Raw genomic sequence first — 25,909 nt, forward strand, 5'->3', positions numbered from 1 at the left:
TTAAAACCATAAATAATTAAACAATGAGACGCCATGTTTTACCCATCAAGTTAGCAGTGACTTAAAATTTTAATACTCAGAGCTGGTGTGAAATAGGTATGTGCCGTAAGACATGAACCTTCATCTACTTCCAGTGCGAATAAATCCAGTATACCCTTTCTGGAAAGCACTTTGGTAGTGCTTTGAAACATTTAACGATGTTGAGCCCTTTTGTTGCAGTTATTCCCTCTTAGGAATCTACCATAAGGAAAAAAAATTTGAAATGTGAATGTGGATATGTGCATAAAGATGTCAATCACAGTATTTTCTGTAGTAGAAAATCAACACTAGAGGAATGGATAATGTAAATTATGATAATGTAAAGAAACGTGTAAAAATGTTTATTCATGAGTTTTTCATGACATAGGAAATTGCTTATAAGTTTAAAAAGAATACAGAAGTATAGGTGCAGTGTGGTCTCATCCATGTTTTTAAAAACATAGTAAACACTAAAATATGCAAAATGTTAGCAGTTACGTTATGATTATGGATTTCCTTCCTGATTTTTTTGTATTTTTCTATACTTTTACAGTTTTTCTGCAGAGTAGATATTTTGATAATTTGAGGGGGAAAGCTTTAATTAAAGCTTAGCTTATTTTCTGGCCCTACAGGTTATTTTCTTTCTTAATATAGGCTACTAGTGCCTTTTGATCAGATCTACCTACGTTTATATTTATTATTATTCATGTCTATCTCAATTTTGATTCTCTAAAAATTATAAATAGAAAAAATTGGGGGAATGTCAGTCTAGTTGTTTCGTCTAAAGTTATTTCCAGGCCAAATTTCCTCACTCTGATTTCTCTCCCAGGTTTGGGGATGCTGTGAAAGGTAATCTCGTGGTGGGTACCTTATCTTGGCCATCCCCGTGGGTGATTGTTATTGGCTCCTTCTTCTCCACGTGTGGGGCTGGACTTCAGAGTCTCACAGGTGCACCGAGGCTGCTACAGGCTATAGCCAAGGATAACATCATACCCTTTCTGAGGGTGAGTGACCCTGTCCTATGCCCTCTTCCTGTTTTCCCAGGTTTTACAAGAAACAGTGTGATCTTCATAAGGCTTAGGAATTACTGGATCGTATAATATGAAGACGTGGGTTTTTAGCACAAGACCCTCTAAATCTCTAGTATGAGTTTACATGTGAGTGGGGTAAAGGCATTTAAAAGCTACCACAGTTGTAATACTATTATTTTTCAGAGCTGTGAAACTATAGCATAGAGGAATCAGGGAGCATTGACTCAAACCCTCCCCACACTCCTGTGTCTGATATTTCCCTTCTATGTACAGGTGTTTGGTCACAGCAAAGCCAATGGGGAACCTACCTGGGCTTTACTTCTAACTGCTGTCATTGCAGAGCTGGGAATCCTTATTGCCTCCCTGGATCTTGTGGCCCCAATTCTTTCCATGTAAGAGCCAGTTATTCTTTTCACTTACTCTTGCTTATGTGATGTATAATACATGTTGATTTCCATCAGGCATGTGACAGTAGTGGTAACAGAGAGAACCAAGTATAGGTGTAACTTCATCTAAATAATAAATATTCCTGAGACTTTTCATGTAAGGCTAACTTCATAAGTTGTCATGGTTTCTTTCTACCTGCATAACTTCAAAAGTTCTTTGCCTTCATTTCTGATTCGTTATCAACTGATTGTAGCTTTTACTACTAGTCATTCAACTTATTGACTTATTGATGACTTACTACCTCCCTGGCACTGGGCAGTATGCTGAGAATAAGCATAAGGTGGCTGAGACACAACCTCAGAGAATTGGTGGTAGATAGATAAAGAAACCAGTGATCCCTGTCTAGTGTGATGAGTACTGTGGTCAAGGTGAATACTGAGCACTATATGAGCTCCAAAGACAGAGACTCAGGAAAGGTTTTCTGGAAGAAGTGACACTTGTATCTTGAAGGATTGCTAATCAGTGAAGGGGTCAAAGAGATCCCAGGCAGGGAATGTGTGTGAAGGAACCGAGAGATGAAATAGTGCAGCACATCTGGCGAAGCGAAGGTTTGGCTTTGATCGAGTGGGAGGTTGCGGGTTGGAGAGGTGCAGAGCGGGGAAATAGGTAGAGCCAGATCACAAAGGACCTGGAACTTCTACCTGAAAGTAGTGGGTAATCCTTTGAGAACAAAATTATCATGTTTCTGTTTCATAATGATCAATTCAGTATAAAAGAGAGGTTAGAAGGAGGCCAAAATTGAGCTGGGAGTGCCAGCTGGAAGCTTATTTCACTAATCCAACAAAGAAGAAATGAGAGCTTCAACTATGCTCATAGAAGTAGAGGTGGACAGGAGGGGGGAAAAGTTTAGAGATTTGTAAATAGGTAGAATCCATAGGACTTGATAAGTGAATTTGGAACAAGGTTGAGTAGTGAAGAGGAAACCGGGATTGTCCCAAGAAGAACTGGGTAAAGAGTGGTTGTGTCTTTCACTGAGAGAGAACTTCGGAGGTTGAGCAGGTTTGCGTGGAGGTTAAGTTCCTCTACACCCTAGTCTTAATTAAACGCTAGAGGCCTAGAACAAAGGCTTAAATATAGCGAATCTCTCTAGTTATCTAAAGTAACCTTTGAAGAATTATTTTACAGTAATAATCATTCCTCTTACTTATTTTATTCTGCCAGGTTTTTTCTCATGTGTTACCTCTTCGTGAACTTGGCATGTGCCTTGCAAACATTACTTCGAACACCCAATTGGAGACCCCGGTTCCGCTACTACCACTGGTAAGTCAGCTTTTTTTTCTTCTTCTTCCCCACATTTGGAGAGAACCCATCATTGAACTAGAAAACTAGGAGATTCTGAGTTCTCGATACAATTTTTTCTTGGTCACCCATTTCCTACTGTCTGTTGCAACTTCCAGTGCTCACATGAACTTCCACCATCCTACTGTGGTTTTTTTTTTTATATATGGTTTTATAATAACTTATAATACCCACTTGAGAATAAAGATCAAAACTGTGAAATAAATACTTCCAGGCTGCTGTGTTCTTCAGGTTAAAACAACCTACCCTTTGCATATCTGATTGCCTGTTTCCCTCTTAGCTAAGCACTGGGCTTCATTTCTTTCCATTTATCCTCGTATTCGCATCAGTTTTCATCAGTTTTGATTCTCAGACTCCCTTCCTTAATGTGATTTCATTTGGTAGTTAAGAGCATGAGGGGACTTCCCTGGTGGTCCAGTGGTTAAGACTCCACACTCCCGATGCAGGGGGCCCGGGTTCGATCCCCGGTCGGGGAACTAAGATCCCACACACCTCAACTATTGAGCCTGCGTGCTCTAGAGCCCATGTGCCGCAACTACAGAAGCCTGCATGCTGCAACGAAGACCCAGCCCAGCCAAAATTAATTAATTGATTAATTTTTTTTAAAAAAATTTTAAAAAAAGGAGTATGAGCTATGGAGTCAGATGACCTGAGTTCAAGTGTCAGCTCTACTATTTCCTAGTTTGTAACTTTTAACAAAGCACATAACCACATAAAATTTCATTTTATTCATTTGTAAAATGGGACTAACAGTATTATCTATCTCATAGGGTTGTTTGGAGATAATGTAGAGTGCTGAGCACAGTGCCTGTACACTGTGCAGGTACACAGTAAAGCTCTCAATGAAATGTTGCTACAGCTGCTGCTGTTGTGTTCGCGTCTCCTCAGTCCTAAAGGAGCCACCACGTTTTTAGCTACCATCCCATTTCTTTCCATTTCTTTTCTGTCACAGCTAGAGGTTCTTTAATATGCCCTGTATGTACCTGTTGCTACATTCCTCTTTGCTGACTTTTTCCTTGATCCCTTTCTAGTTTCACTTACCAGTGGTGGGTAGTGATGTAACCTTTATCTGGCACAAATTTAGATCTTCAACTGATCTTAACACCTCTAATCCTCTTTCTAGCTTTAACTTTAGTTAAAAGTTCATTATGGGGCTTCCCTGGTGGCACAGTGGTTGAGAGTCCGCCTGCCGATGCAGGGGGCACGGGTTCGTGCCCCGGTCTGGGAAGATCCCACATGCCACGGAGCGGCTGGGCCCATGAGCCATGGCCGCTGAGCCTGCGCGTCTGGAGCCTGTGCTCCGCAACGGGAGAGGCCACAACAGTGAGAGGCCCGCGTACTGCAAAAAAAAAAAAGTTCATTCTGAACTTTTTTTGTGTTACTATTTTGCTTTTGTTACTTTTTCTCTTTCTCTTTACACTCTATATTTTCATTCATTAGATCCTAATTTTCTCCAGATTAACAACTGTTCTATTTGTTCTTTGAAATTTGTCGTACAACTAAGTTCATTCTGTACAGAAAACAACTTCAGTAAGCATAGTTGTCTACCTATTTGATCAAAACAAGAATTTCATTATTTTCTTCCAAGTTCCGTATGTAAAGTAAAGAAACTAATGGGAGATTTTTCCCAGTGGGTTCTGCAGTTGTGTTAATAAATGTTCATAAAGTTTTTAGTTATATTCACGTGAAATACTTTTTTAAAAAAGATCAAAGAGTTATTAATAATTCTGACTACACGTCCCATCTTTGCTTTCCCATGTAGGTATTAATTGTCCTCATAACTACAGATGACTTTCATAGCATCCCTATTCATTTATATGTTCTTCCAGCAATGGGAAACATCAGCACTAAGGGTGGTTCAGGACTCAGTGCAGATCTATTGATTGTTGCCAGTCCATGATAAGACAACTATAAAAACTGAGAAAAAGCATTTAGAAACTTTATAGCAATTTGACATTGTCACAACATCCAAGCATATAACAGTTTTTCTAGTAATTCATTTTTTATTGCATTTTACAGAAGTTCTATCTGCAACATATTGGAATTTTTAAAAATAATAATTTCTCACCAGTTTAAGAAGCACCTTTGGCACAGACTTCTTTTGCAGCTGCTTAGAAACACATTTAAAAAAAATCTTTTTGTTTTTAATTTTCTAGGGCCCTCTCTTTCATGGGAATGAGTATCTGTCTGGCTCTGATGTTTATTTCTTCCTGGTATTATGCCATCGTAGCTATGGTAATAGCTGGTATGATCTACAAGTACATCGAGTACCAAGGGTAAGTCTGGATATACCACCTTGATTGCTGCTACAACTATCGAAACTGGCTAGTTTGGTTAGAGCCAGCCTGGTGAAAATTGCATTAGGGATCCAGGAGACTTCATTCATCTGTACCCAAATTTTGTACCCCTAATTCTCTTAGTCACCTTGCAGACATAAGCCATTGATCATAAAGGGAACCTGTTGAGAAAGTATGAATGGATCAGGGAAAAGATAACTAAAAGGATGTACTGAAATAGTAATGATAGTACTAAAGTATACTTTGCCGTACAGCAGAAACTAATACAACATTGTAAATCAACTATACTCCAATAGAAATAAAAATAAAATAAAATAACCAACAAGGACCTACTGTATAGCACAGGGAACTCTGCTCAATACTCATATATGTATAACTGAATCACTTTGCTGTACACCTGAAACTAACCCAACATTGTTATCAACTATACTCCAGTACAAAATTAAAATTAAAAAACAAAGTATAACACAAATATAAATATTCTTGCTTATCTCTTCAGGCAAGGAATTGTGTCTGAAATGGAAAATAAATTAGTCCTGAATTACTTTGTAACAACTAAGACTTCACTAACAACGTTCCAAAATTAGGAATAAATAACACTCTGATCTAGAAGATTACATTGAGTTTTGCTTTCTCTGCAATTATTTTTGAAATAATTTAAACTTGGGATCTGTAGTAATTTCCTAATCCAAATTGCTATTTTACATTATTGCTTTTGAATAGTTACATCGCAGGACAAGTTAAGTGACCCTTCCAGCCTTTATTCTGAACGGCTGTGTAGTGCAGTGTGTTGGTGAAGGGTAGTGTTGATCTGCTTACTGTGGGTTCATTATGTTAATAGAGATCATCATATAAATAATTAATATGAGCTTTAATATTCTACCTTGTGTGTATGTTACTTTTAGATAAAGAAAAAGTAAACTGTTTTTTGAGATTGTACTTATGGTTTAAATCTGTCTCTGCTCTTTTCTCCTCTCTCCCCCAGAGCTGAGAAAGAATGGGGTGATGGTATCCGCGGGCTGTCCCTCAGTGCAGCCCGATTTGCTTTGCTTCGGCTGGAAGAAGGACCTCCACACACTAAAAACTGGAGGTAAAAAAACCAACAGAGCTTAGTGGTGTTTGGCACAGAGTTACCACACAGAAAGGTGTGCTTCATTGATTACAGGATAAGGAAATTATGGGGCTCAAGGAATTCATGAAATGGACATGCTTTGACTGATTCTAAATTCTTGATCCTCTGTTCCCTTTTAATCATGTGCTATATGATCTAGACTTCTACCATTTTCATTCTTCCTTCAAGACTGATCAATTTGAGGTAATACTGGGAAAATTCAGAATAACTATGCAGCCGCACCCTATCATTTTCTCTAATCTCTTCCTTCTGTCAAAGTACGTGTTTTATACAGATCTCCTGAATTAAAGGGTAGACTTGTCATTCTGTCCCCAGACCCAGAGTGTTTTCTCATCCCACCCCCTTCCCCGCCAACCTCTTTACAGGCCTCAGTTGCTTGTACTGCTGAAACTAGATGAAGACCTACATGTCAAGCATCCTCGCCTCCTCACCTTTGCTTCACAACTTAAGGCAGGAAAGGGTCTCACTATTGTGGGCTCTGTCATCGTGGGGAACTTCCTGGAGAACTACGGTGAAGCTTTAGCCGCTGAGCAGGTAAGAGTCAAGGTTTATTGACCTCGTGGAATTTAGCTTATGGTTTTGTGCTGTTGAGTCATAAGACCTCGGATTTCTAAATTAATCCCTTTCCTGAGTGATCTAGGAGGTGTCCTTCATAGTGCTGACTTGAATGGTCATATTCTCCCAAAAACTACGATGAACCAGAAGATAATTTATTCTTCCCATTTAAAAAGCATTTCTAAACTATAAGATTATCAAGGCTAAGCACTATTTCCAAATAGACTCCAGACATTGACTCAGCCCTGAGAGAAGTCATGTAAATAAATCATCCCTTGAACTATGGTGATGGTTCCTCTCAATCTTGTGACAACAAGGAGCGATGAGCACGTTTTCTTCCTCTTTGCTAATCTACATGGTGCTATGACCAAGATTCCTTTGCTACTTCTGATTAGCTTATGGGAGATTAAAGTTCTTCCTGAAGAAGAAAGTAGATTTCACTCTATTATAAATGATAGAAATCACCCTGGAGAAATTTCAGTTACATTTCAAAAATTTTACTGGATTTCATTTTGGAATGCTTTGAAACCCTAGAACTAGAAATGCTGAAGAAACATTAGTCCAGAGTGATCACAAAAATAAATAAAAAGCACAGTATTGGAAATCAAGAGACCCTGATTATCCTAGCTACACCGCTGACTTAATCTGTGCCTTTGGGAAAATCATATCCATTTTCCACACCATTATTCTCTCTACCTTTCTACCAAGAGAGTGAAGTAAGACTAAATGAAATATTATCTCCAGACTGGCTTGAATAAATAAAAGAATAGTAAAACAAATACAAGTTTCGCAAGTAATCACCATTAAAATATCAAAAGGGATGTGGAAGTAGCAAAAACAAAAATAGAAAACATACCTGAGATAATTCTAAATTGAAACTGAATCGTCATATTGAATTTCTAGTAATATGAGTCAGGGCCAGACTGGGACTAAGGAAGGAAGGAGATTATGTTCACACTCACCCTGGGCAATTAAGAAGGAATATTGAATATTCACTTTGTGACAATCCCTATTCTCAATTTGTTTGGTATGTTAGAAAGAAAAGCAGAAGAGAGGAAAAGGTAAAGGAACTATCAGTACATGTAGACAACTACCTACATATGTAGTAAGCACTTAGCAAGTGAAGAAGGCAAAGGATAATAAAATTTCATTGGGATAAATTAAACTTTTTAAATTGTTCCGTAGATCTTATGCAGAGTTTGGAAGGGGGAGGGGAATATAATACAGAGAAGGAGTAAGAAGTTAAAAGACCCAGGATGAAGTAATTCAGTGTTGAGATTCTGTCTCTCTTTCAGACCATAAAGCATCTAATGGAGGCAGAGAAGGTGAAAGGATTCTCCCAGCTGGTGGTGGCCGCCAAGCTGAGAGAGGGCATTTCCCACCTCATCCAGTCATGTGGCCTTGGGGGCATGAAGCACAACACAGTGGTGATGGGGTGGCCAAATGGCTGGCGCCAGAGTGAAGATGCTCGAGCTTGGAAGACTTTTATTGGTACAAAACATTTCTCATACTATCCTGAGGGCTCAAATAGAGGATATACCCTAACCCCACCCCCCAGCCTCCTAAAGTAGAGACGATGTCCTTGCTGAAGCATAGTCTCATAAGGGCACCTAAATAACTACTACTAGTAATAACCTGATTCTCTTCACCCCCTCCAGCCTTACATAATGTTCATCAGTTGTTTATCTTGCCAAGTCTTACATTAGGAACTATCTCTGAAATTGCCATATTTCCATGTGTGATCTCCCACATTGACATTCTCACAGGAACTGGAAGAATTGTTCTTCAGCATCAAAATCTCCCCAATTCATGTATCCCCCACTTAGAAATGTAGTAATCAGAATACACCTAGTAATGTAAATCATAGTTCTCAGTCTAATTCTGTTAGCTATTCAAATTTTTCTTAATGATTTTCATTACTTGATTTGGTACAGCCTACTGTGTAAATAGGACACCTTGCTCAAAGAACTGTCAATGGCCATTATCCTTTCTTTGCTGACATGTTAGGAAGCAAGGTAAGCCTAAGGATTCATCTCTGCTTATCCTGATTCTCTCTGTTTTCTCCCTAGGCACAGTTCGAGTGACAACTGCTGCCCATCTGGCCCTGCTGGTGGCTAAAAACATCTCCTTCTTTCCCAGCAATGTGGAGCAGTTTTCTGAGGGCAACATTGATGTGTGGTGGATCGTGCATGATGGGGGGATGCTCATGCTCTTACCGTTCCTACTGAAACAGCACAAGGTATTTTGACACCTTTTTAAAAAAGTCTTTCTCTCTTAACTTCTGTCCTGGTTCACTAGACAGAGAGTCTTCCTTTCATTCTATAGTGTTGGGGCTTAGAAAACTTGGGGATTATTCTTGGCTTTCCGTGATTCCAGATTCAACGTTATAAGAAATAGTTTTCTTTGTAGTTGATACCTATTTCCAAGGGAAATTCAGCAAATTAATAGAACTCCATATGAGCCCTTGGAAAAAAACATTAATAAGTGAATTAAAAAAAAAAAAAAAGACTGGGGCTTCCCTGGTGGCGCAGTGGTTGAGAGTCCACCTGCCGATGCAGGGGACATGGGTTCGTGCCCCGGTCCGGGAAGATCCCACATGCCGCGGAGCGGCTGGGCCCGTGAGCCATGGCCGCTGAGCCTGCGCGTCCGGAGCCTGTACTCCGCAACGGGAGAGGCCACAACAGTGAGAGGCCCACGTACCGCAAAAAAAAAAAATGGAAAAAGATGAAAATACTGGAAACCTAAGAGGGTGTGTGTGTATCTTATACATATTTATGTTCATCCTTTGGTAAGACTGAAATTTAAAATAGTAAATATTATAGTCTGCACAGTGTCATCAGTATGCTACCTGAGTAAAGCACCCTCTTAATGTATCATGTGCCATCTTTTCTGTTTTGCCAGTTTTTTTCTTGTCATGAAGTAAAAACTCCTTTAAACTATATTTTATGTGTTCCTTGGTCAAGCTTTTGCCCTAACAATAATATAGCAAGTAAGTAAAATAAATAAATAAGTAAATAAATAATAATATGGCAAGTAAGAATCTAGGAACATATACCCTGAAACTGTACAAGATTGTTCTAGGCAAAAGTGCCATTTATTTTAAGAAATAACTCTTTTTTGCCTTCTTGCATTTAATTTTCCATGTATATGTGGTACTTTCTCAGGTGTGGCGAAAATGCAGCATACGGATCTTCACAGTAGCCCAACTAGAAGACAACAGTATTCAGATGAAGAAGGACCTGGCCACCTTCCTGTATCACCTTCGCATTGAGGCAGAGGTGGAAGTGGTGGAGATGGTGAGAAAGCTGAGTTCGAGATAAGAGAGACTACCCTGTCATTCTAGAACCTCTTCTGGTTTGGGAATTTCTTCAGCTGCAAATGTGGATTAATTCCTTAGTTCCAACAAAACTCTCATATGTTGATCTAGATAAGTACAATGCATATGTGATGTGTATTTAGTGGTAGTTTTTAATTTTTGCTTTCCTGTTTGTTCCATAGCCCTTCTATTTCTGCTAGATTCTTATCTGCTTAATACAGTTTTATTAAGTTTCAGTTCATATATTCGTGCTAAAATCACACATAGCTTTTTTTAAAAAATAACTTGTAAGTATTAAAAAAAAATAAGACTGGGGTTTTTGTTTTGTGTTTCAAGGAAACACGTATGTCATGGTTAGATTGTGGAAAAGACTCAGGGCTCTGGATTTGATCTACAATCCACAATATTATTATATTTACGTAGCTCAATGACTGAACAAAAACTAAAACCTAGGTTGATATTGTGATACTTTCTCTGGTGTAATTTAGTAAGTGGAAATGAAAATATATGGTTCTTTCTCTTTCGTGCTTATTGCCTACTCCGTGTGATATCTACGGCAGCATGACAGTGACATATCAGCTTATACTTACGAGCGCACCCTGATGATGGAGCAAAGGTCCCAGATGCTCCGGCACATGCGACTATCCAAAACAGAGCGTGACAGAGAGGTGAGATTTTGCTGCACTGACCTAATCCTGGCCCTGTGAAGTCTATCACTGAAAGGGATGATAGTATTGTTCTCAGCATGACAGATTCTTTCCTAATTGCTTTTTTGGTTATTCCACTATAACCACATTTCAAAATAATTAAAGATGAAGCATGAGAGAAAATTGGGTATAGAGTCATAGCTATGTTGGGCCTTCCTCAGGCACAGCTGGTAAAGGATCGGAATTCAATGCTACGATTGACCAGCATTGGCTCTGATGAGGATGAAGAGACAGAGACCTATCAGGAGAAGGTGCACATGACCTGGACGAAAGACAAGTACATGGCATCCCGGGGGCAAAAGGCCAAGTCAATGGAAGGATTCCAGGACCTACTTAACATGCGTCCGTAAGTTTTCCTACTCACAAGCTTATCACTTAACATAGTATCCTAGTTAGTGCCACAGATGTGGCACTGCCTGAATACACAGGACAGAATCTAGTCTTCATTTCACCCCAAATCCAGCCATCTTTCTATTGTTTGCCTATGCCTATCAGCTACCAGTTAATACTGTACACAAGCTAACCATCTTTCTTCCTGTCCATACTGTGTTCCTGGTATAAAACAAGCAAATGTAGAATGTGAAAGCTATGATATCAATATTATAAGGCAATCAATCATTTGTTCATTACATCAATCATAGTTAAAGCAAAAAATCTCTAAAATCTCAAGTTTTTTAAAGTTGACGATATGCCTAGTTTTCTCTTTGCCTTAACCCACCTGTTTCTTCCCCACCACGCTCCCCTTCCAGGGACCAGTCCAATGTGAGGCGGATGCATACAGCAGTGAAGCTCAATGAGGTTATAGTTAACAAGTCCCATGAAGCAAAGCTGGTTTTGTTGAATATGCCAGGGCCACCCCGAAACCCTGAGGGTGATGAAAACTGTATCCTTTCTGAGAGCAAAACTTCCAGTAGGGAAAATCTTAGCCTGTGTTTTGTTTTGTTTTTTAAAATTATTTATTTATTTATTTATTTTATTTCTATTTTATTTTTTTTTGGCTGTACGCCGGCCTCTCACTGTTGTGGCCTCTCCCGTTGTGGGGCACAGGCTCCAGACGTGCAGGCTCAGCGGCCATGGCTCACGGTCCCAGCTGCTCCGCAGCATGTGGGATCCTCCCAGACCAGAGCACGAACCCGTGTCCCCTGCATCAGCAGGCAGACTCTCAAGCACTGCACCACCAGGGAAGCCCTTAGCCTGTGTTTTAGATGGGACACTAAGTAACTGTAAAAGTCATTGTCTATGACTTCCTGTCTTGAGGAGGGAAGACTGTTAAAAGTCTCAGGCAAGGATCCTTACTTAGTAATACTACTCTCCTTCAGGGGAGTTGGGTATAAGATGTTCTCTCTGAACCATAAAGAGACTTTTTAGGTGGCATATTTGCAACATGACTTTCAACATTCAGTGTATAGAACCCTTACTGACAGTCCTAGAGATGGAACACCCACAGCCCTTCTCCTTTCCAGGCTCTTCCCAGTTTGCAAAGCCTCTCTCTTTTGCATGGAGTTAGGGGAGAGGCAGTTGAAGTGGAAGTTCCCTCTGAGGGGGAAAGATAAGGTTCTTCTTCATACCCTAATTCCAGGATTGTTTTTATGGGACCCCTTCAGCACTGCAATGGCACAGACTGGTCCATTCCCACCAGTACCATTAAGGAAAAGAGGTTAAAAGAACGCGTAAATCAACTATATTTGAAGAAAAAAAGAAAAAGAAACTGGCAGAAAAAATCTATCTTGAGCAGGTTCACTTGGAAATTACTGGGATTCTCTCCTGGAATCTTACAGGCTGCCCTGTTGTGGCTTTTTCTTCTTTCTGCCTTATTTGCTGTATAGTAGTAACACATTACTTCTGGGTTTCCCCCATTTTAAAATAACATTTAGAAAAAAAATCTAACAAATGGGAGAGAGTCTTGTATTATTTATGCAAAGAGGCTAGATCCCCAGATTACTTCAGAGTTCGATTGAATCCAGAGTTCAGACTTCTCCAGTTCTGAATATATAATAATTAAAACAAGCATGTTGATTTTGCAGCTTTGTAGTCAGATAAACTCAGATTATCATGATGCCAGGTTTTAAATTGTGCTCTTCTGCCTATTTGTCTCCTTGACAAATTCTGAAGACATGGAGTTCCTAGAAGTGCTCACTGAAGGACTAGAGCGAGTCCTTCTTGTCCGAGGTGGTGGCAGTGAAGTGATCACCATTTATTCATAATCTACCCCTGAATGATTCTGCTGGGCCTCACCTTTCCAAAAAGGCTTCCAACCTCCATGGAAGTGCCAGCTCTTTACTACCACTCCCATCAACTAGAGACCTGTGTTCTGTGTACATCACGCTGAACTCTTAATGAGCTGAGCCTCAAGTACTTGTGCAGAAAAGTACAAACAGATCTGCTCTTTGCTACCATATGACCTGCTGTCCTTAAAGAAGAAGCAGATATTCCCTCAACCTCAGAACAATGCTCAAGTCCTACAAGCCATGCCTGTACCAGATAAAGGCAAGTTAGAATTAACAAGCTAAACCAATAAAATGAATTGGCAAAAGGGATGCTAGAAATTCAACTGAAGACAAAAGTACACGTCTAACATTAAAGATGAGTCTCAGAAGTCATGATTCAATGATGACACCATGGGGGTAACAGCCAGAGAGACACAGCCTCATCATACTAAAGAATTCATGGCCAAGTACACAGGGAGCTAACATCTTTGTGGAGACATCCGTGGCAAGCCAAGATGACAATTTTCGTCAGTGTATCCACTGCTCTCCAGGACTCTAATTTTATGTTAGGGTACTAATATATAAAAACGGAAACATGAAACTGCAGCCCCTACTTCCTCCAAAATAAAATTCCCCCAAAATATGTTTAAGTACACATACTGTGTTGTATATTTCAGCTGTTTCTCAAACCCATCCTGTGGTTAGGATTGTAATACAGGCACTGTTACCACGGAAACTGTTTTTTAAAAGGTTGAGTAAAAATTATTTCTTTCAGGTTCTTTGCAAATGGACAAACTAAGAGAACTCCAAAAGGTAGCTATCAAGATTTACATAAATGCAGTCTGTGGTTACCTATGAGACATGGGCAAAATATATAAGCTGTTATCTAAGAAATGCAGATGATGATGCATACTAACCAATAGGTTCTCCTTTCCTTCTCCCTTTTATGCCCTCTGGGTTATAGGCACAGATCAAAAATCATAAGAACAAACACACTAGGAAGACTGGCTAAAATCCTTTGCTAAAACCTTTGGATTATCCTTCAAAGGGAGAATCCAGCAGTGGAATTCGAAGTTTATAGCCATATTCCTTCCATAGTGCCAAAGTTACTGAGCTGCTGCTACTCTTCTTACCTACTTCACTGAAGTGGCATGCAATTGGCATTGGCCTGTTTCAACAAACTTATTTCATTTGGAAACCTGTGGACTCATTCCCAAAGCCAGCCATAATGAAGACTTGAGGGCATGCAGCTCAGCACTAAGTATGAGCATTTTTTTTTCAATTTTATTCATTTTGACTGCAGAAACTTGGATCTGAACTAAGAGATTATCCAAGGTAACAGTCTTCTATTTCAGTTTTGTTTTCAGAAAGCTCTAAATGTGTCAAGGAAATGCTTCTGCAAGCTTAGCTTTTTATTTGCTAACTTAATGATCACAAAACACCTGCTTTTCGAGCATAGGGAAACTGCCCTGTGTGACTGAGTGGTAATTTCATATATGTGAAATCTTCATTTATTGTACAGGATAGATAGGGTATTCCGAGAAACTATCTTGCCTGTATTCATGTCTGCTTTTGAATTTCATTTTATTAATGATAAATAGTACCACTCTTTCATTACCAGTAGGATATGGAGCAAGCTGACTTGCTCCATAGTCTGCAGACTATTCATCTGACCCTTATGGACAGAGGAGAAAAACCCTTCAATATGGCTTAAGAAACGGAGTCATTTTGGTTTATTCCCTTTGCTCTTCTCTCAATGTCCCAGCCCAGTCAGGTAGCAAAGCAGACAAGATATTTTAAGTCTTTTTTTTCTGCTGCTTCCTGCAGAGGGTAGAAGCATTGTTTACAACTTTCATTGCAACACTCCATTGCTAAGTTGAGTCCAGCAGTAGTGGAACAGGTACCCTAGGACCCAAGCTATTAAAGACCCATGCTCTAAAGGTCAGCTTGCCCAGGAACTCCTTTACATTTACACAAAACCTCTGGCCAAATGGACAGAAAGTAAGGTTAGTTTTAGAAGAGCTTTTTGTGGCTGGAGCTCTGTAAGAATCCTTTAAAGGGATAATGGAATTAGTGGCTACTAATATAGCCCCTACTTTAGGCCCTAAAACACAATCACTGTTACATGGGGAAGTGGCTATTAGGCCAGATTTAAACTCATCTCTGTCTAGAGCATTTCATGTCTATGTGTTGCTTATGTTGTCTGCAAACTGTCTTGTCTCTTTTAATCACTGCAAATAAAGCAATACCGAAAACTTGATGAGAGAATGCACCTTAGGGGAAGGGGCTTTGTGTTTCATGCAGGAAGAGAAAGGAAAGACCTCCTCCTGCCTTTTGAAGAGATCCAGCTTTTAAGTCTTAGCTATGACTTTACCAGGGCAGGTTATGACAATATTCATTTTCCAACTGCTGGCCCTCTGCCTTTTATAGCTATCTTAAAAGCTTTAGTTTGAGTTGCAGCATCTGTCTGACAGGTGCCAAGTTCCTTTTGGCAGGGCAAAGACCACTACTTTGTATCTTCCGTTGCCTCAGATTCCTGTGGCCCCTGAGATCCCGCGAATCCTCATTCTCCCTAAACATGCTAAAAATCCATTTTTGTGGATACTAAAGTAGCAACTACACTGTAAACATTTTATGTGTTTTGGTCTGGTTTATTTTTCTTTTCATCATGTATAATCTGAATTCAGCATTAGTTTCTCACATTTCTCTAGTATCTCCAACAGAATTTTTATGTCCCAGCTTGTGTTAAATAGAAGTGAAATATATCAAGGAGCATAGATTTAAGGGATACTTGTGCAACTTTTTTTTAAAGCACTGTTCTCAACCATTTAATTTATTAAAAGGAGATGCTGCTGTAGCTCTTGATTTATCAGCAACCACTCTTTTGTTTACAGAGTTATGGTTTCATTTGTTGTTTTGCTCTCTACTGGAAACATAAATAAAGTTTTCTACCTTATTTTCAGTCAAGAGTTGTGGTATAGTTTTTTTGTGTTTGTAGTGATATGTACATTGTCTTTCTAGGATTTGTCTCTTCACCATGGAGAAAAGAGACCTTTTGGTCCTTTTCAGTGAGTGATAATGTTAAAGGTTGGTATGCTGAGGAGGAGCCACTGGGCATGAAGGCGGCTGTAAACGAGCTCCAGATACATAGGCACCACGTGCTTCTTTCTCAGGTTCACAAAAGCAGTCCTCCTCCACTGAACTCCATCCTCTGAAAAAAGAAAAATTGAATAAGTTAATGGTGAATGAGAAATAACTGAAATAACTTCCTGAATCAAGTACTTAATACTTTAATCATAAGCTCTACTTTGCTTTATCTTTAAAATATAACAATTTCCAAACTCCTAATGGATCTTATTTCTTAAGAAATGAGCTCTAAGAGCAACTGTGATCCCCCACCATCAAATGGATCAACTATTTACTGTACATTACATCTGCCCCAAATTTAACTTTCCTTTTGCCTTACCTCAGGGGGCTCAATGAAGGCTAACCAATCTGATGCATGTGTAGGCAAGAGTCCCATTGACTGGCACTTATAAACAGCCAATGCCAAACCCATAAGGTTCCCAATGAGATACACCAAACCCTGAAGAAACTTCTGGCTTGAACTTTCTAGCATCTTGAAAGCTGTTGGGGTAACAGAAAGTGTCAAAAACCAAAAAAAACTTTTTTTTTTTTCAATACGAATCAGGCCATATATTAATATATATAACACAGACAGTCCAGTCCCATAGTAAGAGTACAAATAGAACCATTAAAGGTGAACAAAAACCCACAAGCACCATTTCCTCCTCCATGCCACCACCACTGCCATCACCACCCTGCACACACTCCTACTGCAACTAGCCAAGAGCTAGCTGTGCCAAAGACTTCCCGTAATGGGTTCTGCTGAAGAATTTGCCTTTGATTCTTAAAGCTTAAGGAGGATTATTATTTCAAGAATACTTACTGGCTGAAATGGCCATAAGTGCTTGAATGGGTCGCCAAGCCATCATACACACCATCATAGTAGGGAAGATGGAGATAGTATTGCCTGCCATGTACATGATGAAGAGGTTCATGGGAATCTGTTTCAGGGGACCCAAGGCAATGTCCCAGCAGCGCTAAAACAAACACAGTTTTAACCTCTGATCACTATCCTCAGTCCTACGTTATATCACTGGCGTTAAAGTCAAATGAACACAATTCCCGACTTCGTGCTTCTGAGTGAGCTGACTCCTCAATTCCACCACCTCTGCCCTTCTCCCACTTTGCCACAGGAAGCTTGCTCTTCTAAAGATAAGGCATCTTCACCATTTCTGTTTTTCCCCATGGGTTTCCCAAATACCATTTTTCCCCAAGACTTGTGGTAAAGAGAAGACTTCCCTATTTTTGTTCTTATACTTCTGCATCTACCACTGGCCCATCTACAACTGAAGAACTAGATAAATCCACATAGTGGTAGATTAGCATACCTCAATAACTAATAGAACAAACAGACAAATCCAGATATAAAAGATCTGAATGATATTATTAACCCAATTGACAAATAGAACACTGCACCCAACAGGTGCAGAAATCACAGTCTTTTCAAACACACATAGGACATTTACAAAAACTGACAACTTACTGAGCCGTGGAGAAAGTGTCAATGACTCTCAAAGAACTCCAATCATACAAAGCATATTCTTTGATTATAATGCAATTAAGCTAGGAATCAATAACAAAAGGATAACTAGAAAATCCCCTATGTGTTAGAGTGAAAAAATGTGCTCTAAATGATCCACTAATCAAAGAAGAAATTTCAGTGGAAAACAAATATTGTTAACTGATAACAAATACCATATATTAAAACTGGGACACAGAGCTTTGAGAAATTTACACCCTTAAATACATATTAGAAGACTAAATAAAAGTAAGCATCTATTTCAAGAAGTAAGAATAAATTAAACCCAAGGAAATGGAAAGGAAGGAAATCAAAATGAGAGCAGAAATTAATGAAATTTTCTTAAAATCAACAAAGCCAAAGGTTTTTTCGAAAAGATTAAGAAAATACTGGTGAGCCTGATGAATAAAAAGCAAAATATTCAACAGCAAGAATGAAAAAAGGGACATCTCTATAGGTCTTCCACATATTAAAGTGATCAATATTATGAATTTGGGGGAAATGGCTAAATTCCTAGAAAATATAACAACTTACCTAAATGGCATAAGAAGTTGGAAATTTAAATAGTCTTATAACTTTAAGAAACTCTATAATTAAGCCCAAATGGTATCCCTTGGCAAATTCTTAACATTTAAGGAAAAAATAAAGCCAATCTTATACAAACTCAGAGAAGAAAAAATGAATTCATTACTGTAATATGGGACCTCATAAATACCAAAACCTGCCAATGACATTATGAGAAAAGTTTACAGACCAGTATCACTCATGAACCTAAATGCAAAAATCCTAGGGGCTTCCCTGGTGGCACAGTGGTTAAGAATCCGCCTGCCAATGCAGAGGACACGGGTTCGAGCCCTGGTCCGGGAAGATCCCACATGCCACAGAACAACTAAGCCATGCGCCACAACTACTGAGCCTGTGCTCTAGAGCCCGTGAGCCACAACTACTGAGCCCATGTGCCACAACTACTGAAGCCCGCATGCCTAGAGCCTGTGCTCCACAATGAGAGAAGCCACCATGATGAGATGCCTGCGTGCCATAATGAAGAGTAGCCCCCCCCCCGCTGCAACTAGAGAAAGCCCGTGCACAGCAACCAAGACCCAACACAGCCAAAAAAAAAAAATCCTAAACAAAATATTTAAAGTAAATCTATGTATATAAACAGAATAATATACCCCTGTCCATTTGGGTTTATTCACATAAAGGAATAAATGGCCATGTGTAAACAGTTTCCTTATCTGTCATTTACATAGATCATTTATATGAGAGTTTATTTATAGAATTCTTGTTTTTTTTAAATTTTCTGGCCCTGCGGAGCAGCATGTGGGATCTTAGTTCCCTGACCAGGGATCAAACCTGTGCCCCCTGCTTTGGAAGCATGGAGTCTTTACCACTGGACCACCAGGGAAGTCCCTATCTGAGAGTTTAAATATCAAATCATCCATACAACAGAATTGCTCTAAAATACATATTTTATAATAATCTGCCTTTAAAATCACGCCATTTTAGTAATACCTTACTATCATGTATTTATTATTCATATTATGCTTTGATGTACCAAGATGAAAAATGACAGGACACTTATCAAGAAAATCACTGACAACAGCTCTGTCATTTTCATGTTGTGAAAATCACTGCATTTCATGAATCAAAGTTCATTTAATATTGAACAATATTAAGGCTGAGAGGAAAGTGCCAGGCACTGTTCAAGGGACTTGGGAGACAAAATCTTGCTCTCATGGAGCTTACAAGAGTGAAAAGAGAGATAATAAAATAAGTAAACTATATATGAATGATATGGAGAAATATATATGAATGAAATGGAGAAATATAAAGTAAGAACAGATAGGGAGTGCCATGAGGGTAGACTTCACTAAGAAGGTAACATGTAAGAGACTGAAAGGAGATGAGACAGCAAATCATAAAGGTATCTGGGGGAAAAGGAAAGAACAAGTACAAAAAGCCTGAAATAGAAGCTTGCCTGGCATATTTAAGGAGCAGCAAGGAGGCCGTTCTGACTATAGGAGTGAACAAAGGGAAAAACGGTAGAAGATGAAGTGGCTTAGACCAGGATGATAGATTACAGCAATAAGAATTAAGATTTTGAATCTATTTTGAAGGTAAAAGCAACGGACTGTTCTGACAGGTTGGTTGTGTGGTATAAGGGAACTCCAGTAGAAAAAGATGACTTGAACTGGAACGCATTGCTACCAGTAGCTAATTTTCAACCTACTTCCTTATACCTTATGTTCAAACGTCTTTTATTTTTACAATTATTGAGCACTTTTGGATCTGATATGTCAACTAATGTAACAGTAATCTCAAGCGGTTTAGCTATCAAATATTCGGGATAAGGGCCATCTACAGTAAGACATTCATGTGCTGCGTGGGAGAGGGTGGGTGTGTAGGTCAGGACTGGCCCAAGGACTATAGTGACATCTATACCTCTGTACCTTCTCCACTAGGATCCGGTCTGTCTCTTGCACGCTGGTATCAGGCACTTGCTTGTCCAAGTAACCAACTGGGTACAGCGAGTCTCCCTGGCCACCGCCCCGGTCACTTCGGCTCCTAGAGACCAAAACCAAGAAACTAAGGTTGCAGCCTTCCACACTTCATATTCCACATTTCCCGTTCGAATCACAGGAATAAAGATCCTCAGATGCATCTACCCAGATTAGACCAGCCCTCTCGTGGGTTCGTCAGACCCTTGCCTGTAGGGAGGAATGAAATAAGCATCCTTTGGTCATAGAAACCTCTATGGCAGAGAAGCCGCTAGCTCCCCAGGAGTCGTTTCTGGGCCACCCATCCTTTTCACGGAGTTGGGCCTGAGGGTTCAGGTCCTATTCCTCTGGGGTAGTGCTGGGGTGGGAGCTCTGATGTCGAACTTTGCCCAGGCACCTCACCTGCTGCCTCCTCCAGGTCCGCTCAGCTCAATCGCCCACTTGAAGCGCCGGCCTCGGTTGGCCACCAGGCTCCCCTGGGCCGTCATGGCAACGGCCGCCTCCCAAAGCTGCAGAGCTCCCGACCAAACTTCAGCCAGGCCTCAAGCCCAACAGCATCCGCGACTTCTGGGGCTCACTCTGCAAGTCCACATCCGGCGCGTAACTATAGACGTCACTTCCGTCCCGGAAATTGTCAGGCGGCTGACCGAAGGGTGTGGTCGGAGGTACAGAAGGTGGGAGGGAAAAGAAAGAATGTAAAGGTACCTAAAGCGTCTTCCGCGCCTTCCCTCCTTTCTGAAGAAGGCCTGCAGGGTGTTCCCTCACCTCTGAGGTGCGTTTTATGGGACAAAGGGAAGTCCATACTGACTCTCCATTAGGGGTTGAAGCCCTGAAAAGCGTCTGGAGCTCTTACCCGTTCCCGGGAGCACAAGATTCAAATAATCTATTTAAATCCTGGCTTCACCACGGATTGTGTGACCTTGAGCGAGTTATTTAGTAGCTTCTGGGTGTTGAATGTCCACCGTGTACCAGGAACTTTATGTCTATTATTTCATTTAATTCTCACAGGAACCCTGCGACGTAGATAGTTCTGCCCCTACTCCGCAGCAAACCTAGGAGGCCGTGTGGGCATGTTAAGGCTCTTGGGCTCAAGATTCAGACGGTCTCCGTTTGAATTCTGGCTTCGTTACTTAACTGCGTGATTTTGGGCAAGTTAGATTCATTGTGTTTCAGACCTTTCCATATGTACCTGCTTTCGAGGCTTGTTCTGAGGTTGAATGGAGTGCTCGCCACAAGTGCATGACGTGTTTTTTAATGTCATTAATCTCCAACATTATTCGTGGTGATCGGGTTTTGTATTCAACTGTATACCTATATCATAATTAAACCTATCATTGGGTTTTTAAGTTGTTTACTGTTTTTTTCCCTTTTATAACCAATGTTGCTGTCACTGTCATTCAAATCATATATTCCTTCCCTTGTAAAGTACTCTCCTACTTGCTGTAAAATTTTTTAAGCTATAACAAAGTTTCTTTGGTCGCAAGGGTACTCCAGGTCTTTTATTCCTTTGTTCTAGGAATCCTCATAGTGTTACTTGCTAAAAACGTGTTCCAGAGAAGGTGAAGATGTTGAGACTGAACTGAGGAAAGGTTCCAAGGTCAGATAAGCTTGAGATATTGTATTCTAAACATACATCCCAGAGATTCTTGGTGCTACCGGTATAACATTAAAACCACAAGAAATAATTCAGTAAATAATCTCCTTTCATTTTGTTTCCCAATCTGCCTGAATAACAAGCCTCTTTTTTTTTTTCTATCACATCTGTTAATGTCCAATGGAATCAATGTTCCATAGAACACAGAGGGCAACTTGCTATATATGTGCTAGAATTAAAGAGAAAGAAGAAGGCACTCTTTAAAGATCTGACTGATATTTTTTAAAGTTTGTTAGAATATCATTAGAAATAATAGATCCTTTATGGAAATGGAGTTTCAGATTGGAATTAAACTTTTTTTAAGGTTTAAAAATCTATAAAAATGTGTTTTTTTAACATCTTTATTGGGGTATAATTGCTTTACAATGGTGTGTTAGTTTCTGCTTTATAACAAAGTGAATCAGTTATACATATACATATGTTCCCATATCTCTTCCCTCTTGCGTCTCCCTCCCACCCTCCCTATCCCACCCCTCTAGGTGGTCACAAAGCACCGAGCTGATCTCCCTGTGCTTTGCGGCTGCTTCCCACTAGCTATCTACCTTACGTTTGGTAGTGTATATATGACCATGCCTCTCTCTCACTTTGTCACAGCTCACCCTTCCCCCTCCCCATATCCTCAAGTCCGTTCTCCAGTAGGTCTGTGTCTTTATTCCTGTCTTACCCCTAGGTTCTTCATGACATTTTTTTTTCTTAAATTCCATATATATGTGTTAGCATACGGTATTTGTCTTTCTCTTTCTGCCTTACTTCACTCTGTATGACAGACTCTAGGTCCATCCACCTCATTACAAATAGCTCAATTTCGTTTCTTTTTATGGCTCAGTAATATTCCATTGTACATATGTGCCACATCTTTATCCATTCATCCGATGATGGGCACTTAGGTTGTTTCCATCTCCAGGCTATTGTAAATAGAGCTGCAATGAACATTTTGGTACATGACTCTTTTTGAATTATGGTTTTCTCAGGGTATATGCCCAGTAGTGGGATTGCTGGGTCATATGTTAGTTCTATTTGTAGTTTTTTAAGGAACCTCCATACTGTTCTCCATAGTGGCTGAACCAATTCACATTCTCACCAGCAGTGCAAGAGTGTTCCCTTTTCTCCACACCCTCTCCAGCATTTATTGTTTCTAGATTTTTTGATGATGGCCATTCTGACTGGTGTGAGATGATATCTCATTATAGTTTTGATTTGCATTTCTCTTGGAATTAAACTTTTGAGGATCCAAGTTTTTGCACAAAAATGTGTTTTGTAAGAAAAGTAAAGGGTAACATATAGTTTAATCCTGACTCCAAATGAATTTCTAAGAGAGGTAGGAACTCTCTTGGCCTACATTTCTTCATCTATAAAATAAGGGACTTGTACCAGATAACTTCTTAGGGTACCTTCTAGTTCTAAAATGTATTTTTTTGGAATACATATTTTGCATATTATTCTTTCATATATGGTATATTCATAGAAAGAAGACAAATCATAAACACATTAAGGAATAATGGGATTTCACATCATTTTTTAAAATTGTGCTTTCTCATACTTTTAGTAATTCTCTGCATTATGCGGGTACCACTTTTGGATTTAGAGAAATATAAATGTTATTAATTATAATATGACATGATTCTAAACCTAGAAGTGGAATGGTTCTGTCCTGGATTCAAAGGAGACTCATCTTGGGAGCCCTTAAAAAATACTGATGCCTTGGCCACACCCACAGAGATTCTAATTCATTTGCTTAGGGTGGAGCAAGGTCATCAGTATTTTTGAATGGCTCTCCAGGTGATTCTCCTTTGCAGCAAGGACTGAGAACCACTGACCTGGAGTGTTTGGTTGCTCTAAAATGACAAGGTTTGAATTTACACAAAGTAATTTAAGCAATCATTAGTTTTTAAGAGCCTCCTTTTATGCCTCCCACTGGGATAAACTTGAATTAGAAAATAATAGAAATACTGAAATTGTAAAACTAAATGTCAAACTTCCTTTACTTTGTGGCTTTGAGCAAATATGATTTTAATTAAAGAAACTGAGAAGGCAAACCATGATTCCACAGGTCATATGAGTTGCCTTGTTTGACTTTTACAATTTGTGCCACCTGCGCAGTTTTGGTATTTGTTTTTGTAACTATCTTCCCCGCCCCTGCCACCCCACCCCCCAACCTCTTTAGGAGTCTGAGAAGCTGACTCTTTCTAATACTTCATGCCATTCTCTTCAGAGCAGTTGCATTTGGATTGAAACTTGAACAAAGAAATTTCTATTTCACACGACCAGATTTGCGAGAATGGATCCCTTTAAAGGAAAAAAAGCTTTACAGCTATGTCTTAAGTTTTTGGTCTCTGCCATTTTACAGTGTCCCTATAATAAATCTATTGGGCTATCCTCAGCCGTCCAACCAGTTCCCCCAGCGTGCTCTAAAAGCTCCTAATCCTTTTGGCAGCTTAAATAAAATGGACTTCTATTGCAATCTCCATTTATTTGTGTTATTTAACTCTACTATCATTATTGCCTTCTGAAAAGGAACACCTTACTATTGCACCATTCATGATGCAGTTTATTCCATGTCAGTAATGGGGTTTTAACAAGAGGAAACTTTTTCCTCTGTTTTGTCTGTTTGCATTTTCAAACCTCTTAGTAAGATCTTAGTAAGATCCTACCTTGCTAGCTCTTGAGTATCTGCACTATTTCTATGCGGATTACAAATTTTTCAGTTTCTGGTTCATGGCTCTGCAGTGTCATGAACTAATATGGTGCTGGGAAAAGATGTTGGTTAGTAATACCATTCTTCATTAGTAATTACCTATTTTTAATTTCAGGAAGACTGTTGTGCAATTCACATTTTACCTGCAGTTCACAGGTTCCCATTATAGCACTTCCCTCCAGCACTTGCTTAGGAAGCTGGGAGGATTGCCATTCCCACAGATCCCATTGAAAGCTAAGAATGACAACTATAGCATAAGTCATAATGATATATCACTGATAGCCTAACATGTTTCTTCAAACTTGGTTACTCTGGATTCATGCTGGTGATTAATTTCAGCTGTCTTGGAGGTGGGCTAAACTGTCTCTACACCAAGGATCTGAATGACTAATCCAGGTCCTTTGTGGCATTTTTTCTTATGTGCTAATTTTAAAAAGCCTCGATTGGTTCCGTTATAAAGCATTGTTTTATAGCCTGAGTTTTTTGTAAGGAGGATTGTCCTCGCAGAATTCATATGTTGAAGCCCTAACCTGCAATGTATTTGGAGATGGGACCTCTGGGGGGTAATTAGGGTTAGATGAGGTCATGAAGGTAGGGCTCTCATACTGGGATTGGTGTCCTTATAAGAAGAGACACAAGAGAACTTGCTGTGTCACTCTGCCATGTGAGGACACAATGAGAAGGTGGCTGTCTACAGCCAGAAAGAGAGGTCTCGCCAGGAGCTGAATCAGCCAGCACCTTGATCTTGGACCTCCCAGTCTCCAGAACTGTGAAAAACTAAATTTCTGTTGTTAAAGCCACCCAGTCTGTGGTATTTTGTTATGGTAGCCCAAGCAGACTAATAAAAGGATGAAGTGGGATTCAGAAGACTTGAAGGAGAACAATAAGTACCTTTTGTGTTTATTGAAGTGCTTTTGAAAGGTAGTCATCCGTTAAAACATAAAATAAATGTAGGATTGTTTAATTTGTAGAAGTTTATTACATAAGTGGAAACATATTAAACACTGTGCACTGACTTGTATTTTCACTTAATCCATCTTGGATGTCTTCCATGTCTGTCACTCAGATCTACCTCATTCTTTTTAAAGGCTACAGGGTATACATGGCATGGATGTACAATAACTTAGTTAACCAGTCCCTAATTGATGGGCATTTAGATTGTTCCCATTTGTCACTGTTACAAAAAAAATGTTACTATGAACATCCCTGGGTAATTTGTCAGCACAGTTCTGTAGGAGAGTGGTACAATTAAGATTGCTTACCACAGAGGTTATACAGTTACAATATTAATAAGTTAAAATAGGCCCTCCAAAATGTGCTAATTTACACTTTTAAGAGTTTGTGGACTAAATTATTTTTAGTCTTATAGTGAGTTATATAGTGTCCCCCCAAAATTCACACCCAC

General features: G+C 39.5%; 3 protein-coding genes across 10 annotated transcripts in view; 2 read left to right on the forward strand and 1 right to left on the reverse strand.

The window, feature by feature from the left end:
- Positions 1–13,046, forward strand: part of SLC12A6 (solute carrier family 12 member 6) — an 86,412-nt gene extending 73,366 nt beyond the window's left edge. For all 3 annotated transcript variants that reach the window (XM_079906699.1, XM_079906700.1, XM_079906701.1), the window contains 13 exons: positions 848–1,022; positions 1,323–1,441; positions 2,658–2,756; positions 4,952–5,071; positions 6,078–6,182; positions 6,590–6,758; positions 8,075–8,270; positions 8,849–9,018; positions 9,944–10,075; positions 10,656–10,763; positions 10,964–11,148; positions 11,552–11,685; positions 12,915–13,046. In XM_079906699.1, coding sequence (XP_079762825.1) covers positions 848–1,022; positions 1,323–1,441; positions 2,658–2,756; positions 4,952–5,071; positions 6,078–6,182; positions 6,590–6,758; positions 8,075–8,270; positions 8,849–9,018; positions 9,944–10,075; positions 10,656–10,763; positions 10,964–11,148; positions 11,552–11,685; positions 12,915–13,006 — 1,804 coding nt within the window. In that variant the 3' untranslated portion in view covers positions 13,007–13,046. The remainder of the gene's footprint in view (positions 1–847; positions 1,023–1,322; positions 1,442–2,657; positions 2,757–4,951; positions 5,072–6,077; positions 6,183–6,589; positions 6,759–8,074; positions 8,271–8,848; positions 9,019–9,943; positions 10,076–10,655; positions 10,764–10,963; positions 11,149–11,551; positions 11,686–12,914) is intronic.
- Positions 13,047–16,074: 3,028 nt separating this feature from the next.
- EMC4 (ER membrane protein complex subunit 4) lies at positions 16,075–20,721 on the reverse strand (the record flags this gene model as incomplete). Of its 3 annotated transcripts, XM_079906785.1 has the most annotated exons (5): positions 20,558–20,721; positions 20,108–20,222; positions 16,959–17,112; positions 16,476–16,636; positions 16,078–16,220 (listed from the first exon to the last, which is right to left on the reverse strand). In XM_079906785.1, exons 1-5 carry the CDS (start codon positions 20,641–20,643, stop codon positions 16,185–16,187), a joined length of 552 nt encoding a protein of 183 aa, XP_079762911.1. In that variant the 5' UTR covers positions 20,644–20,721. The 3 variants fall into 3 exon arrangements, with proteins under 3 accessions (XP_079762913.1, XP_079762911.1, XP_079762912.1); XM_079906787.1 differs by lacking the exon at positions 16,476–16,636 and having other exon boundaries at positions 16,075–16,220; positions 20,558–20,684; XM_079906786.1 differs by lacking the exon at positions 20,558–20,721 and having other exon boundaries at positions 16,959–17,042; positions 20,108–20,367.
- Positions 20,722–20,794: 73 nt separating this feature from the next.
- The window catches only part of KATNBL1 (katanin regulatory subunit B1 like 1), a 65,560-nt gene continuing 60,445 nt past the window's right edge, over positions 20,795–25,909 (forward strand). For 2 of the 4 annotated variants that reach the window (XM_079906728.1, XM_079906730.1), the window contains exons 1-2: positions 20,795–20,927; positions 21,672–21,752. The gene's annotated coding sequence lies outside the window, so the exon portion shown is untranslated. The remainder of the gene's footprint in view (positions 20,928–21,671; positions 21,753–25,909) is intronic. The other 2 variants (XM_079906729.1, XM_079906732.1) reach the window with 2 other exon arrangements.

This window comes from Stenella coeruleoalba (genome assembly GCF_951394435.1).
Source record: "Stenella coeruleoalba genome assembly, chromosome: 2".
Lineage (NCBI taxonomy): Eukaryota > Metazoa > Chordata > Mammalia > Artiodactyla > Delphinidae > Stenella > Stenella coeruleoalba.